The sequence below is a fragment of the Egretta garzetta genome, unplaced genomic scaffold (assembly GCF_000687185.1).
Source record: "Egretta garzetta isolate BGI_Z169 unplaced genomic scaffold, ASM68718v1 scaffold102, whole genome shotgun sequence".
In the NCBI taxonomy this organism is placed as follows: domain Eukaryota; kingdom Metazoa; phylum Chordata; class Aves; order Pelecaniformes; family Ardeidae; genus Egretta; species Egretta garzetta.
The window spans coordinates 7,050-25,071 of NW_009258786.1; the positions used below are offsets into that span (position 1 = coordinate 7,050).

Here is an 18,022-nt window from a genome sequence, read left to right on the forward strand (position 1 = left end):
AGCAGTGCTAAATACAACTAGCAAATTCCTTGAAACATTCACGCATGGTTTAGTTGGGGCCAGACAAGAATGGTGCCATACGTGCCTATTCACATTTCATGACCTCCTTTCTCTTTTAGTATCCCTATTACTTATTTGCTTACCTATCTTTTTGGCCAGTACAACTGAAAATGTTTCCTCCCCTCTCCTTCCAAATGCATGGCCCTGCAGCAAACCACGCTTTATAACACATGAGGGGAGAAGAGGAGGTGGGGGAGACACTGATATTTACACTGTGCTTTCCATTACCCACTCTGAGCTCCCAAAAGTCCCCTTTGCCCCTGTTAGGTCATTGTCATCGTACTGCAAAAGCATGCCGTTCACCGAGAGGCTCCTCTTTGTCCAAATGTTTGTTATCTTTTTTGGGTAGGTGCAACACTGAGATGTGGCAAAGTCCCCCATGTCAAAAGAATGGCTACGTTTAGTTTTGCCCTCCAGAGGCAACATGAGGAGGCTGCGAAATTTGGACTCCGGCTGGCCCAGCAGTGGCTCTTTGTCCGAGTGGCGGGCCACTGTGGAAGTTCTGGAGTCTGTCATCTCCTCCTTTTTCTGACATTTCAGTTCCAGGGAGGCAAAAGCTCCCATTAGCCGGTCAATATTGTGTTTTGACCTGGAAGGAGGCCTCCACTTACTGGACAATGTGCCCTGTTCACTTTGGAGGCTATAGTCATCACAGTCACGGCTATTTGCAGAGCTGGAGGAAGAGGAGATGCTGCTCCGCGCAGACTGACAGTTAAACTCCATAAGTTCGTTTCTTACCACCACTTTGGGGTTTACTTGAGGCAAGACTCCATTCTGAACTGGTTGTGCTCCATTTGTCTGTGAGTAGACATTGCTGACGTTAGACATCTTCCCCTGGGAATTGTTGCAGACCTTATAGCGGACCATGAGTATTACAATGAATACCAACAGAGTTGCCACAATGATGCCTCCGATGATCAGAATCATGGTCCCACCCAGGAACTGGCTGTGCATCGACTGGCACTGAGGGTAGTCTTCTTTGGTGAAGAACTGGGCGCATCCCACAATATTGGTGGCAGTGAGGGTTGTGGCTGTGTCGTCCCACATTGCCAGGACACAGAGGTCATAGCCTGTTCCTGAAACAAGGTTGTTTACAACAAAGGCTTTGTTTGTAGCTGGAATCATCCTTTAAAAAAAAAAAAAAGAAAAAAAAAATGGTTACACTTGACACTAAGGGAAAAGAAAGAGGAACAGACAGAAGAACAGTGTGGTGTTTATGTCCTGGATACTGGCAGAGAGGAGTCAGAGCCATAAAATCTAAACAAGCATTTAAGCTTCCCGGCTCCTGTGGGTCCAACATCCCAGCATTCAGTAATGCACAAGTTTTGAGGGCCATCTCTCAAATGTACAATAAAAGGAATAAGAAAAAGCAGACCAAACTGGTCTGTCTTCTTTTTTTTCTCCTCACTTGTGTCTTTCCTAATCTCAAGTATATTCAAACCTTGACAAATACATCAGAATAAAAATATGTGCCTAGAAAGAGCAGTGCTTTCTGAGTGTGCAAATGACCCTTGCACTTGCTGAATCTGAACCTGGCAGTTGTCACATCGCTTCACGGGTGCCTGAACATTTGCTGTGTAACATCAGCAGCTTGCTTACCTTGTGAAGACAAGGGGTTGCATTTAGTTTTCTCATTCCCTGAGAATGCAAGGCAGGCAGCCACTTCTTTCTCTTTCTCCACTCCCCCACCTACTTTCCCAATCCTCCTACTCTCCACTGTGGAAAATATCATCTTCTTCGCCAGAAATTTTTCCCTGCAACCACTTTCCTCAGTGTGAGCGAAAAAGAAATACTGTCATTGGTAGTATGGGCTGTGGAAGTGTGAGGAGAGGTAGGAAGATGCAGGGATGGAAGCAAGAAGGTTTCTTTAAAGTAGAAAATTCTACTCAAATAAAAATCCATTTTCAAATCCCAAATAGCCCAAGCTGTGCGCCAAGTTTGATCATTTACGGATATTATTCCTTGCTGCCACACAACTTAAGTAGTCATTTGAACTCATGCAATATTAGAGCATCACTAACATTCAAAATTAGCAGGTGGGAATGAATGTTGTCTACCCCCACTTCAAACTAGTGAAAATTGCAGCACATTAGTGGAATACAGTGGAATCCCAAATTCAGTGTCAAGAATAAAACCAGAGAGCTACCCCATGCATGTTTCTTTTACTTCCACATAACAGGCCTGAGTGAGAGAAAAAAGCTGAAATGAAACCCAGCCAATTCTGACTTAGAGCTGCAGATCTTGAGCACCAGCAACAAGGAAGCCCCACAGGCACTTACACCACACAGCAAAGCTGAGTGGGACGGTGAGGCCTGGCCAGAGGAAAAAAGCATACTCCTTGTGGGAGTGCCAGGCTTTCGTAGCCTCAAATCATCATCACAGCTTGCATAAATTGCAGCTCTGCAGAGGCCCTTCTGTGTAGTGGGAAGGAAGAGGCCTGCACAGAGAAGCAGCAATGTCAAGGCACTGCAGAGATGAGCTTCTGATCATCTTTGCATTTATGCATTCACGCCACTTACACAACCCTTCAGTCTGGCCACAGGCAAGGATGACCACATTTTTCTTTTTAAAAAGCAAACACAGAAAAAATTTCTGTAAGGAAAAGAAGTATCTGTGAGAGACACTTGGAATATAAACGTCACCTGGCAGGTTTACTCAATGTTGTATTTGAAATTCTTGGCACATTTATCATCCTAATGGAGATGTTCTGCACATACATAGATGAGCTATTCAGAATGAGCTGAGAGGTCATAAAGCAGCCCCCCTGGAAAATCCAGATACAGTTGCTAAAATGGTTTCTGATAGTTGAAATGATTGGTCTCAAGTTATTTCTAACTGTTCTCCTCTGCCTGTGGCTCTAAGAACAACGCACCACTGGCCACAGCAGCTGGGCCAATGCCTGCACTCTGTTGGATTGTTCAAGGAATATCATATGCACACAGGGATGATATTTGGAATAACAGACTATTATTGATCTTCAAATGTATCATCTTCTAACTCTCAGTTTCACCAATTACTTCGTATCTCCTTCTGTATCACCTAGTGTTATACTCCACTTACCACCATCACTCCCAGCCACGTACTTAAAAAAATCTGCAGTGCATAAGTCCTTCAGAAATTATTTCACTGTGAAACCTCATTACAAACAAGTAGCACTGTTAGCAGAAAGAATAGGCAGCCCTATAAAGGGAGTCTTGGACTTGGGTCATAACTCTCAAAAAATAGAGCTATAGCACCATCTGTTAGAGTGGGTCCTTTTGCTTTGCACTGATGAAACACAAAGAGACCTCTATATTCTCTCCAAGCAAGCAGCAAACAACTGGGTTTACATAATACATAGCTTTGCACATATGTTACACATATAGAAATACAGCCTTTCAGCCCAACACGCTATGCCAATTTATATAGAGTGAACACTGATAACTTCAATCATTTACAACTTGTTTTCTTCAAATACAATTACACACAAGCTTCCAAGGAAATGTAACTGTCTGGAATATTTCAAGGACTGGCAGGTAGTGACAGTGGCATGAAATGTAAAGCCAGTCCATTTTAAAATGTGCAGCAGTGAGGCCACAACCAGTCCTAAAGCTTGGTCAGGTTAACTGTATTGAAGCTTGCCATAAAAGCTCATCTTAGTCTTTAAAAGAAACTGAGTCATTCCTAAACTCAATCAGTCCTGGAAACTACAGCTGTGATAATATTGAGACTAATAATAGCTTTATAAAAGATCACAGTTGCAATCCCAATTACGGAAAAAGCAATCAACTCTCCATATACATCTAAAATGAAGAATTTCGGATGTTTCCGTAAATAAACTTCAAATGTTCTTGTAAAATATTCAAATTAATGTTATTGTAAAAGAACAGCTGAACATAGGAATAAGCACCAAGTTCAAGAGCACTAGGAGTTAAGTAATTAATTTCAGACTCAGTTTTCTAGCTTGCAGGGAAGACAATCTTGTTTTCATGGAGTTGCCACATTGTAAGAGTATTTTGGCATTTCTCCATGCTTTAGCCCACCCTCCCCCAAACATACTGCCAGTCAGCTATGATGGATGACATCTCATAATGTTCCCCACACCTAAAATCGATGCAGACACATTTTCACTCTGGGATATTGATGGTTCTCTGATTGTCTCCAACACGGGTAGCTGCAAGATGACACTTCAATCTTTGCTTTCCTACCTAACAGGGGGAGTCTTTTCATGGCTGCTCTGTATGTCTAGCACCATTAATCATGGACCACCATGTCCTGCTATTGGGAGACAATAGCTAGGACCTGCCACAAAACTAAAAGGGGTCATTAAAACTGTGTCTAGGCAGAGATTCTGCAAGGCTTTGCTCAGTCAACTCATCAGCTAAACACAGAAAGTTGGTTCCAGGTAGCAAGAGTCTATAGCCTGGTTCACTGGAGAACAAAAACAGCTTTTGGAAGTTGTTAGCTTTTGAAACTCAGAAGATCCTAGTGCTCACTTCTTAGCCCTCAGATAGAAAACAGGCTTAATTGCAGTAGTATCTTGAGGCAAGGAGCCTGATGTTGTTCACCTGCTCTTCAGGGCGATGTGATCTTGCAGAGATGCTTCTTATCACAGAAGAGGAATAGAGATTGAAACTTGATACTAGCTTTTCTTTAGGGAAAAAGAAGAGTAACAGTTGACTAACTGCAAGAGGAGATCGACTAGCAAAACACCTGCTTATCTTTAAACTAATGATAGGTTATGATAGGTTTTAATGTGTACAGTTGAAGGAGCCTGGGAACAGTGAGGACTGGGAAAGCAAATGAATACTCAAATATGTTAACCGTCTAAGTGTAAATGTAGCCGTAGCTAGGACAGCAAGAAATTTGAAAATCTCCTTATGGAAATTTCACTGTCCAGACATATAAGACACAGCAATTTCTGTCTTTCTCCTCTGGTTTATTTTCCCTGGGGTAGGAGGAGCAGGTAAATCTCCTCCACGTTGGTACCAAGATTTTCTTACCCGATTCTTAAGCTAGTTTCTGAATCCTATCTGAAGATCAAAATACCCCAAGGAAAACTATTCATATAAGAACATGGATCTGACCTCTCTGAAAATCTTGTATCTAAGGAATGAAATGAGCATAGGGGTCTTACAACTGACCAACTTATTTTACAAAAAAGCCCTCTTCTCTCACCCTTTGGCAGGAGAGCATCACTTATTGGAAGAGGAGATCTATGGCCAGGACTGGGGCCTGGCACAAGCACCTGAAATAGAACAGCAATAGACAGAGGCTCCTATGAGAGTTTATGTGTGATGAAGAGCTGTGAAGCTGAGACAAAAGTCTGCAGGGCTTTTGCAAACAATAAATCTCCATGGATTGAAGGGAATGTATGTCTCATTTTGTGAAAGCACCAAAATAAGACCACGAGACCCTCTTTAAAAAAACAGAAAGATAGTACTAGCAGCCTTCTTTGAAGTCAACCATATTTTCTACCACCACCACTAATGTGTCCTTGTTATGTCCTTGTAGACACAACATACGGAAAGCAAGCAATTTTGTAATTACTCACTTCAGTGTGTGGTGATATTAAAAAAATTAGAAAAGAAATTACTTAGAAATGCAGGAGAAAAAGGTTTGCTGTGGACTTCACTTGTAATCCCAGATGCAAGTGAGCACTGAAGCTTGCAGGGAGAGAACTGTGCCAAGAATTTTAGGAGACCTGAGCTTTATTCTCTACTTTATCAGTTACACTGATATCAGGCTCTACTTTATCAGCAACTCTCAGTTCCTGAGAAATCATTTTGCTGTACTGTAAGTCTCCTCATTTATAAAATGGAGATAATGCCAGCAATCTCCTTTCAAAAGAGGCCTGTAGTGTATGGAAGGAAATTAGTAGATACTATGATTACACTGTAATATACAAATGGGTTCTTTTCTTCTTTGTAGCACTGGGGATTAGCAGGAGTGAACTGCTGGTTAATACCGTGGTTATGCAAAACAGACAAATTAGAGAAAAGACAGATTAGGATAATTGGCTAGAAAAAAAAGGGTATGATACCATCTAGTTTTAGCCTGAAACTGTTTTAATCACAGAACTTGCAGGGAGCTGTCAAGGCAATTCCTTTGGGAAGGCACTTGCAACTCCCAAGGCTCAGTTTTATACTGACCTGCTAGGCTATGTTGCTTTCTCTTGGTCCATTTTTTTATGTTATCCAGGGCTATATACTATCTATATTGCAATAGGATGTCTCCTTTTGAAGTGAATGCTAGGAGTATAAAATAGAAAGTCACGCTAATTTATTAAATGCCTGTGTCTGAGGAAAAAAAAAAAAAAAAGCCTAATTTCTTGGGTGTGAATTTTCCATGCCTAAGCTGCTCAACCCAAACTCCTCCTGTAAGATTCTGTCTACACTGCCATGTCCCAGGGCAGACACCTCACAAGAAATGGTCCATGTCTCTGTTGGTAAATTCTCTTTTCTACCAGAGTGACTTCAGAAAGCTGTATATCAAAATTAGCCCTTGGAATATTAGCTCCTGAACCATGCTCGATAAAGCATGCAAGGAACTGTACCAAGACATTAGCAGTATAGATGACGGTGTTCCAGTGCATGGGAATATTTCTGGGCTCTCATTAATTTACCAGGACAGCTGTAACCTATACACCAATTATAAAGCAACTGCTAAACAGTAGAGCTAAACACTGTCACAGTTTGTAATGAAGAGGGGTGCCAGGGTGAAATAGCTAGTGTTCTGTAAAAACATATTCCAGTTAGTTAGCACACTAACTTTCCTGTGTAGTAATGCCTTAGTGTGAAAATATCAATCTCACTGTCCATTCCTACTCTTGAACTTCCTCTCACTCAAAGCTGAATTCACATAAGTGCAAAATGTTACCCTCATTGCTCTCAGAACTAGAAATCAATCCAGAAAAGATTGTCACTGGAATCTGACCAATTTTCATTTTTTCAGTGAAAAATCTCAAACCAAAAATGTTCATTTATTTTATCAGTAATTTTGTCCCCTATTTTAAAATCTTTGGGTTTTTTCCTTTGTTCCAGTTTCACAGGTAATTCTGAAAAAAAGTGATGACTCCAGTTAATCTTCCTTTATAGTATTATAGAAGGGTCTGATAGAGTTTACTTTTCAGGTGGATGTCCACCTTCAGTCCCAGTGGCATTAAAGTAGGACGGGAGAGAAAGGGGAGAAGGAACGTATCGATGGTAACATATTGGAGAAAGATTGGCTAAAGGGCATGAAAAAAAGAGTGGGTAATCAGAGGATGGTGTTCATTGCCTGAAGAAGGACCGCATAAAGTAAAGCCTGGTGGATGTAGCTCAATGGCACACAGATCTTGCTTCTTACCAGACAGAGATAGTAATGAGGCGTTAATTCATTGAGGACAGGTAAGGAAAGAAGGAGGAAGAGAAGACTGAAATGAGAAAGAATGCAAGAAGAAAAGAGGATAATGAGCATTGGTGGCTCTGGCAGTGTCAGAGCAGCAGAAAATGATAGAAAGACAAACAGGTTCAAAGCAGCCATTGGCAGGGCACTATAAGGCACGTGGTTATTCATCAGAATGATGGAAGAAGTCCAGGTGGCCACTGAATGGGGACTAAGACCACAAAAACAGCTCAATATATGGTTGAGTGCAATCGAATATAGGTGAAGATCTTTCAGCGAAAACAAGACAGTTAGAAAGATAGTGAAGTGAATCAAAGCAGTGGGAAGAGTTTAGATGGTGGACAGAGATAAAGAAGGCTGGAGAAAAGGGCAACAAAAGATTAGAGGAAGACTAGAAGGATCCAAATTGCAGTGAAAATGTCACACATGATGTATTGCCTAGGAGCAAGAGCAAGTAATTGACAAATTTGGACTACACAGTTGGCATTCTTCTCTGCTGCCAACTTTTATAATTTCCTTGAAAGTTTTATGGCTGTATACTGCTGTCATTTTTTGCTGTGTTTTTATCCTAAAAAGACCCTGTTTCTACAGTCATGGAATGGAAGTAGAATCTAAAATGTTATTAAAAATTAAGTAAGCTAATAATGGAGATTAATTTCTGACCCTTCAAATTTCCCCAAAAGCCCTTGAATATATATCTTCAGATCATCCTAAAGCCTCAGGAATCAAAAAAACAAATACAAAGTACCAAGTATATTACTGTGTGAGATCTCACAGTCTTTTGGTGCCTAATTCAAGATTTTTTTTAATCTAAGAATCTGAGAAAGACAGAGACCCACTGTGACCTTATCAACACATACAAATATCTTAAGGGCGGAAGTCATGAGGATGGAAGCAGTCTGTTTGCAGTGGTGTCCAGCGACAGGACTAGGGGCAATAGGTGCAAACTGAAACATAAGAGGTTTCAGTTGAATATGAGGAAAAACTTCTTTACTTCGAGGGTGACAGAGCACTGGAACAGGCTGCCCAGGGAGGTTGTGGAGTCTCCTTCTCTGGAGATATTCAAGGCCCGCCTGGATGAAGTCCTGTGTAGAATGCTCTAGGAGAGCCTGCTTTAGCAGGGGGGTTGGACTAGATGATCTCCCGAGGTCCCTTCCAACCCTTGCCATTCTGTGATTCTGTGACCTGCATCTCAAAAAAATGACAGTTGTATTTCTGGTGTCCCGGGAAAAAGGATAGTTTTTAGTATTAGCAACAGGGCATAATTCCTCTATCAGTCATGTCAACATAAGGAAATGTCAGATAATACCAGGACTTTTTCAGTAAACACTAACTCAGCCCAGCATGAATAATTCCCTGCATTTTTTATTTTATTAGTTTTTGGGGCTTTTATGACATACAATCATAATTTTGCCTTCAGCTGAAACATTTATTATTAAACACAAATCCCTTCCTGCTCTTCTGACTCTTGTCTCCTCATCACTCATGCATCCAGCTGCCCTTCAGAGAATCCGTCTTGTCAAATGAAACATATATAACATCGTTTCATTATTATTTCCTAATTTGCTCATGCTCTTTTCTGATCATTTGGAAAAGTGGGGTGGGAGGTGGGGAAGAGAAGGCAGAGCCAAAAGCAATTGATATGTCTGTCACAAGATTGTGAGACAGGGAGATACTGATAATGAATATATTCCCTGTGCTGCAGGGGAAAGGAAAAAAAACCACAACCCAAACTTTAAACTACTAGCTCAGAGAATATAAATTTCTGATAGGCTGATGAATGGTGTCCCCTAGGAATCCACTGAAGTCATTCAGCTGGTGACAGAACAAAGCGTAGGCTTCTAGGGGACATTACTGCACAAGGCTGAGAAAGGGGAACCATGGTACAAGGTATTCTGCTCCCCTCCGTTAGCCATTGCTCTAAGAGGGGATGCTCCTCTCTCTGCAATTCCCAGCCAGATTCTCACAGGGAGCCACAGGCAGGCAGCAATGGTGAGGCACTTCTGGATGAATAAAGACCACCAGAACCATCCCATAATGCCCCGAATCAATGAAGGTGTTCAGTTCAGCCGTTCAGGTGCAAGCTCCTGCGCTAGGACCACTTCATTTTGGTTAATGTCAGTATGACAATACAAAATTAGACTTTCAAGCTCCCTGATCTATGCTACCATTTCTTTCACATGGACATGACAGCAGCAAGCATTTAGTGCCCTGTTCATTAAATTTTATCTTTAAAGGGAATGCAGGCATACCCTAGGAACATTTGACAGCACAGAAGACAAGTCCAGTCACACCCAAGCTATTCACTACACACAGAACACCTTTCACTTCAGTATATCTGAGACTCTAACTGCTCAAAAAAATACACTAATTCAAACCCAGCTAAAACATACGTAAGCTCATTAGCAGAGTAATTGAAAGCCCACACAACATTTCTGTTAGTAAATGTGAAGCTGAAGTATTTATGGAAACAATGCATAGCCATACTAACAAATTCACTCTGTATCATGTTAATGTAGAGTTAGAAAGCTATCATAATCCACAGTAATGTTTCAAAAAAATAGACAGTAAATTTGAGAGTAAATAAAAAATACCTAGAGTCAGTGAGTTATTCTACTGATAGTCACAACACTTTGCAGCTACCCCATTCCTAAAGATGGGAAGAGATAAAAGTTATCCATGAAAGGTGCATTCAAGTTATCAAGCAGAGCGTGGGAGCTGGGACACTTTTCCCAGGTTTTTATAGAAAAATGGCCCACCCACATGGCTGAAGTGTTATGCTTTTTCTCTCTGACTCAAGTAATTTTGAACTCTCTTAGGCAGGCTTGGGCAGTTAAACCAGAAAAGTCATCCTACCTTACCAACAGAAGTTCCCAGAAGAGAAGCAACATTAGAAGTGATGAGCACATTTAGAGCTCAGAGGAAGGTAGTTTTCAAAAGGGATTCTGCTATTTTCCTGGCAGAACACAGCTGTGAGAGTCAGCTTTATGCTGTCCTTTCTTGAGAGTTACAAGTGGGGCTTTCCACTTATTTCTAGGCAGTAAAATCTGTGCAAATTATAACGATGGGATCAAAGACAGCTGACTGGGATCCTATGGGGGTTGACAATTACCCATCCCCTTTTTCTGTAAGAGCTCACGTGGGCTGAGGTGAAGAGGAGGATCTCCAGTGACTTACTAGTAATTTTGTTCATGCTTTCTACCCAGAGCACTTATGCTAGGTTGCAACTAACATCCTGCAGAAACTCTGTGTCCTATCACACAGGCTAATTTTGTCTCTGGAAGGTTGTGCTGGAATGACAAAAACTCCAGGCACTGCTTGAAGTTATGTTCACCTGAGCTTTGTAATTAACTGGTCAAAGTAAAATCCAGCACACTGTTTCAGGCTCTTCTGTCGCAAAATCTTTGTGCACTGGTGGGAGAAGTGTAGCGCTAGCTAACAGCTGGCAGGACTACTCTAACTATTCCAACCCAAAGAAAGAGTCTTATTGAGTGAGTTGGAGGTCTCACTACCTACAGAAACTGTGTATGCACTGATACATCAGTCTGTATGAAAAAATCTTTCAACATCAGTTTAAGACACAATTGATGCGTTATTAAAAAGTTTAATCACATATCACGTTAAGTGTTCCCCCACCTCAGTCATTGTTGTGGATAGTCTCAAGAGATCTGGACTGGTTACCTACCAAAATCTCAAGCATCTCATTATGAGGTTGAAAAAATCAGTTTCATTCCCAGTAGAGAAGAAGGGAGAACTGCATTTTCCAACTCTCAAAAAATGAGCTAAAGAAATACCAAGTTACCAAAGATACAGACAAAGTATGCCTATATTCAGAGAATAACAGCCATGATTTAGCAACATGAAAAAGGTGTTTATTTGGAGAGATTTTTACCATCACAGGTGGGTTGAAAAGCAAGCAGAAAAACTGTAAGATTGAGGACTCAATCCTCTAGCCTCTCAGCAAAGACTGGAAATACCTTTTACTACCTAAAATGGATACAGTAGAATTGCTTGCTTCTTGTAAATTAAGAAAACTTATTGAAAAACAATAAGGCAAAATTTGAGTAACAACTTCTGTTATCAATCATCAAGCTTTTAGTATCTGAGTTAGAAGAGGGAGACAATCTTTTGTAATAGAAATCTCTGTGGAACATGCACAACAATGCACAAGGTAAAGAGAACCAGGATGATTCAGGATTACTTTTACAATAACATTGGAGAAAAATGTGTTTTTTTCAATTGCAGAATGAGAACATGGGGTGTAAAAATCACTAGTGGTCAAAAGTATCGTCTCCTATGGGAGGAAGAGAAAAGCAGGGGGAAAAAAAAAAAGCAGCAGCATAGATATGTAATGAAGACATTTCCTAAGGCAGAGGTTTGACATTTTGCCACTTTCTGGGTATTGCATATAAAACAAAGGAAAAGGAAGGCTAGAAGGACTAGATAGGCTAGAAAGACATGGAGACGTTGAATTTCAGAATGCTCTACTAAAGGCCAGAACACAGTTACATCCTTTCAGTTTGTGATACCAAAATTAGATAAAAGCATTTCCCAGCAACCAGAGACACTCTGCTTCTTTCAAAGCTGAGCCTGGACTGAAACCACACTGTGTGAAGAATGACAAATACATTTACTGAAAAGGAAAGTAAAATCCATCCAGTAAGAAAACAAGTTTTAATTTATAATGACCTCAGGAGGAAGAAAAGAAGTCAATGATAGATTCCAATAGTAACATGGTGTTATCGCCTAGAAAAATGTTTCTCTGCTGAAGGAACTTAGGCAAGTGTCATGGATTTCTAGTACGTGAACAAATTGTACTAAAAAGTAGTCTACTAGTTCCTTACATGTTACAAATGAGACCCAGAAAACTGAAGAAGCTGACATAAGTCATCTGATAGGCTAATGGCATGACCCAAAAACTGAATGTAAGCAGTCCAGAATCCCAGCCTGGTCATCCCAATAATGAATCCATTGCAAAGAGGAAAGGATGAGCAGTGCTCAGTGTATTTTCTTCTTCCACAGACTAGCCATATACTTTGCAAATACAGATTTGGCCCTCCGCATCTTGTTTCTCACTCACAGAAAGTACACAGAAGGTTTAGAAGTACTTGGATAGGAATTAAATCCTACTTTTAAGCAAGGTTACCTATTAAATGAGTTTACAAGACTGCTCAAATTTGGTGTCTCTCTTTTATGTCAGAGAACCACAACCGATCTGCTAATGTTTGATGGTGTAACATTAAGAAGAGACTAGAATGTCTTCTCATGCTTCCACTTCTCTAACTGATTCAAGGTCTACCTGGCTCCTGAGATTTACCCACTTACAGCTTAAGATATGCAATTTTGCTGAATATGGGTTTAGGATCAAATAGACTTAAGCAATGAGCAGCTGATCAGCAAGTTAATAAGCTTTCATATGAAAACCAACTAAAACAAATGCTGGGTATGCCATCAGTCTGTTGATATAGCTACACCTAGATCTGCTGGATTTATTATTTCTTTACCATGATTAATTACTAGTCATCATACCTGAAGGTTTTTGCAGTCATGGACATTTCATTGTCCACCAATAGAACAGTAGCTTTTACATGTTGTAGGCATCCATATGAGATCATTATGGATAATGGAAAACAGCTTGTGAAGAATGTAATTGAAAAATTCTATAAATACTGTGGAATCATATGTGTAAGAGCACCCTGAAAGTGAAATAGAAGAATGGATTTTTCTTTATCTTTGCTTGAAAAAACTTTCAAAGCAGTAAGTAATGAAGAGACTGGCAGATTGCTCTGCTCTGCGGAGTTTCAAGTGTAAAGAGTGCAAAACTCTCTCTTCTTCACTCTGTAAAATCTTCTCTGAGCTTTCCTGCTGTAACTCCAGATAGCATAAGTAAGTAGGACATGCAAAAATGACCCTGAGAGCTAAAAAAGTAGAGCATGGAATGAAATGCAAATCAAACATGCAATGATACTAAACCCACAATTTTTGCCCACTTGGAGAATACAGAGTCATTTGTCATCTCTGCTATCAGACAAGGGAATGCTGTCCTCATCCTGTCAAAGTGAACAGTAGTAGAAATTTACCAAATGTTCATTGATATTTAGGAACAAAAAAGATGAGCTGAACATTGATTCATAACATGAAGCAGCATCAAAACCTCAGTGTGACCCCTCCGAAAAGCCTAAGGAGTAAAAAAACAGACTACCATTCCTAGAAAGGAGGGTAAAATAAATACTCTAAAAAAATCATTACACAGATATTTAAGATTCCAGGCTTCTTAGAGAGCACAGCCCACACTGCATTCTAGGGGTTCTTGGTTCTATGACTTTGTTTTCCCATACATATATTCATCATGAGTATTATCAATAAAGGCATTCAACTCAACCTTTGTAATAGCCAATCTAATCCTTCAGAGGAAACTTAAACATGTCCTTCCTTAAACGTTATATGGGCTGGGAGAGTTCCTTACATCTGCAGCCAAGAAAGAACAAAATCTGTTGCCCTCAGTAAAGCATTTTCCCTTCTTTACTCAACAAATGATCACCCCAGAAGCACTGGAGTGTAGCTCAGAGCGTATGAGCAAGGGAATAAAGTAGGCAAGAACTTTACTCCCTTATGAAGTCTGCTCCCCTAGCAGAACTGCTGATTTTGGCTTCTCTGCAGTGGGCTGGGGTGGGAGGAGCCCTAAACTTGCCTCTGCACCATTTGATGCACAGCTGCTGGGCTCCAAGTTCCCTTCTCTAAGTGATGATTGAGTCCCTTTTCTAGGTCACACCAAGACAGTGCTGTCCACGTGTAGAATTTGGGTAGGCACAAGGAATCAGTCTGTGGCAGGATTTCAGCAAGGCACAATGTCTGTCTTTTTGCTTGAGGAGAGAATAAGGGCTAAACTTGAGCATCTTGACTGCTGAGAGGACCTTTCCTACTTTTTAGCAGGGGAAGTCAGCCAGCTTTGGAAAGAAGGGATTATATTTTTATATATATATGTGAAGGATGTGGCCTGTAAAAGGTGTCTGTAAGAGGAATGTCCACATTGTCCCCAAAAGATGTATCAAAAGAAGAAACATGGGAATAGTCTAACAAGAGCTGTCTTTTGTCCTTAAAGTCTACTTTGGAGCTGCCTTTGTTTCCACAGTCGCTGGAGACATTTCAAGCAGAACACCCCTGTCTCATTCCTTATGCCTTTCCCAGTACATCATAAAGGTAAGAAAAATCTTGTGTCCAAGCACCTCAAGGGCTTTTAATCCATTTTAAGATTCAGGATTGCTTTAAGAAGAGACATTTAGGGTGTGGAACTCTCCTGGCCATGTGCACACTGTCTTGCAGGGGTGTATTTGTATGATCCCCCACGTTCCGTGTGAATTTTTTTTCCTAGTCCTGACTTGGGAAATATTTGCCCTACTGTGACAGTGCCACAAATCATTATTTGTTTATAGAAAAGTGCTACATTCAGGGATGAAGTAGAGATAGCTGTGGCACTGCAGAAAACTTCTACGAGTTGCTGCCTTTTACGTAACTTGGAGAAGTAAGTTACTATCTAATGTGCCTCGTGGGCAGATTAAAATTAACTTATCTCAGCCAACAGAAACTGCAGACAGAGCCAAATGATTCCACACAGTACATGTGTTTTTCTCTTCCACATTAGCCTGACTATAAGCTACAAGTCAAAGATAGTCTTGTCCTAAATTCATGTGGCTATGCACTTAGTGAAGGTATAACTCGGACTCACCGTGATTAAATTTCAATGAAATATTAAAAAATGCTTATTTTGTTTTAACACCTTAGCAGTAGAAAAGAATTTGTTCTGTCATGACTAAGCTTCAGAGCTACGCTCCAGAAAATTAGTTGCTTTTTAATGACCATGCTGGCAACTTCTTGCAGTACCACAGAAAAGGTGAATGGATGGAAATGTTTTTGTAACCACCAATGCAATGTCACACTCCATAGTGTAAACACACAGTGGCCTGCCACAGGTTTCAGCTAGGTCTTGTGCTCTCATGTGCACTCTGGGTTTGTCTGCAGATACTGGCCTCTTTTTTCTCTGAGCTGTCCCAGAACATTCACAGACATATTTCTGAGTCCACTGCTCTGTGGATTTTTTTTTTTTTTACCTTGCTCTGGAATGAATCACTCCACCCTCCCTCCAGCATGAAGACAAATGTGGTTGCTGCTCCTGAACATATGGTACAGCCTAAAAAAAGGGTTATCTTGTAGGAGTGTATCTGTATGGATCACTTATCACACATTCCCCAATGGAGGATTTAGGAGACTGCATCTCTTTTTCTTTCTCAAACTGCTCATGTACAGCATTTTTTTGTCTACTGCTTTCCAACAAACTAATGATTCCTCGAGAGAGAAAAGGCCACTCCCATTACAACTGGTCTTTTATGTATTGCTCAGCAAACTTGGATCCGATCTACTGCCAGAGACCAGATGCATAAGATGCAAAAACAAATACACAAGTTATCCTCCTTTTTGTGTTCATCATCCTAGATTTGTCTAGATTCATTTCCCATAAGAATGAAATTCAGATTCTGGAATATTTGATGACATTATGCCATAATTTTTTGTCTCTTGAAGAGAGCAAGCTGCAATCATGTGAAAAGACGGATTTTCAAAGTTATAAATTTCTATGCTGCTCTGAGTTTAAGAGAGAAGATGTTAGAATGATATTTTATCCCAAAGCAATCTCAGATTACATGGTTTGTCTGCCTCAAGAACATATAAACATATTCAGAAATACCCATGTGATGAAAGCATAGTGTCATGGAATTCACTACAGTTTTAGGCAAATACTTTGAAGACTTCAGACCAATATCCAAAAGTAACTAGAATAGTCTCTAAAGGAACCCCTTCATAAAATTTGAGAGACAGCTACTCTGAGTTGAAGGAACACCTTGGTCTATTCTTGGCTATGAGACAATCCTATACAGGTGGAATTGGTTCCTCCAATGTGTCTGTGCGTTGGCACAGATTTAAGGCTTGGCAGAGCAATGGCTATTGCAGTTGCCCACACAAAAGTTTACTAAGGCATGACAAAAGCAGACCTAGCTAGGAAACCTGACTGAAACACAAACCCCTTACCTAAGCAGAAATTGCAAGTTTGATGATGGCTGGCATCAGGAGTGCACACTTTTAAGGATGGGACAATCCCAGACAACAATACACCCAAAAAGATCTAGACCAAACCTCTTCCACAATGACTAACAGCACAGAAGGCAGGATGAAAGGCAGAGACATGTGTCTGCAGTGCTCAAAATATTCGTGGATGCAACTGTCCAAGGGACTGTCTAGCAAAGAGCATCCTTACAGCCAGGCAAAAAAGAAGCATACATTTTCATACTTTCCCCTCTCAATTGCAGCCCAGTGCAAATTATCGTAATACCCTCTTCTCGGTTTACTCGGAAGTACAAATGTTTCTTGCAAGCTGGATCTTGCTGAGAAAAAAATCCATTGAAAAGATCCCAGAGGAACAGAATAGGAGAGACTTAATGGATCGTAGCTTAATAGCTTACTCGGGGAATAAACAGTGATAGAGAGAGACTTTGATCCTGCCATGTGCTTTCTGCACCTGTGTACATTGTTTAAGGCTTGGTAGAATCTTTCCTATAAGAGTTCTAGACCAGGAGTCTCTGAAATGATCAGTACCTGTTATTTCTGTCAGCCTCACTTTCAGGACTGTGAGGGGAGGGTTGGTACTTGGAGGCAAGCACTGATTGAAAGCTTGACAGCCTTCTATCGTGTCAGTTAAACAGGCTCTTCTTAGTTGTCAAGGGAGATGAGGCCATGTAATACCTATTTTTGATACAGCCTAAGAAGATCCATTCAGCATACAACTGCTGTGACATGACTGCCAGTTAAAGCAAAGAGTATTCACAGTCACAAAAGTTAAGGCAATAGAAATCTTAATGTATACAATTGTAGCATTATTGTACACAGAGATGTTCAGTTTTATTGAACCTGCTGGCTTTACCAGAAGTCTTTGATTGACAGTTTGACTGCTTTTACATTCTTGCCTTTGTAGGGGACTGGTTCCCAAATGTTAAGAGCAGTACAGATAGCCATGATCATCTAGTCTGACCTTCTGGATATTAGAATCCAGCAAAGGCTGAGGAGTTTATCCAGGGATTCTTCCACTGAACCCCAGCACAGAGGTTTACTGAACGTATGGTCTTAAAAATTTCTCAGGAGATGAGGAGTTGGTAACTCCAGCTCCTACTGGTTCATACCACAAAGTTAAAATGTCACAGCTCCTTTCCAACTTGAATGTATAGGTCTTCACCTCAGCCTGAGAAATAAAAAGAGTGGTTTACACATCTGCATATAAAGGCAAACCAATAAGCAAACAGCAAATTTTGAGGCAGGATGGAGACAAAGTCAGCCTATTTAAAGCTGTTGTGAATTACTAAAGCTGTAAATTTTGCTTTTGGAAGAATCAGAGGATGGTATGAGCTTCTATACTTGGGGGGGAGGGGGTGCGGAGATTTAGAATATAAAGAATAATGTCATAGGTGATGGATTGTCTGTTGTTGGCCAAGAAGACTTGCTAAATAGTCAATAGCTCCTCATAAAAAGTTTGAGGTATAGGCTTGAGAAAGCC

At 40.6% G+C, this 18,022-nt stretch overlaps 1 protein-coding gene across 1 annotated transcript in view; it reads right to left on the bottom strand.

The window, feature by feature from the left end:
* Positions 1–267: 267 nt before the first annotated feature.
* The window catches only part of LRFN2 (leucine rich repeat and fibronectin type III domain containing 2), a 38,956-nt gene continuing 21,201 nt past the window's right edge, over positions 268–18,022 (bottom strand). The window contains exon 2 of the mRNA XM_009649479.1: positions 268–1,186. Coding sequence (XP_009647774.1) covers positions 268–1,186 — 919 coding nt within the window. The remainder of the gene's footprint in view (positions 1,187–18,022) is intronic.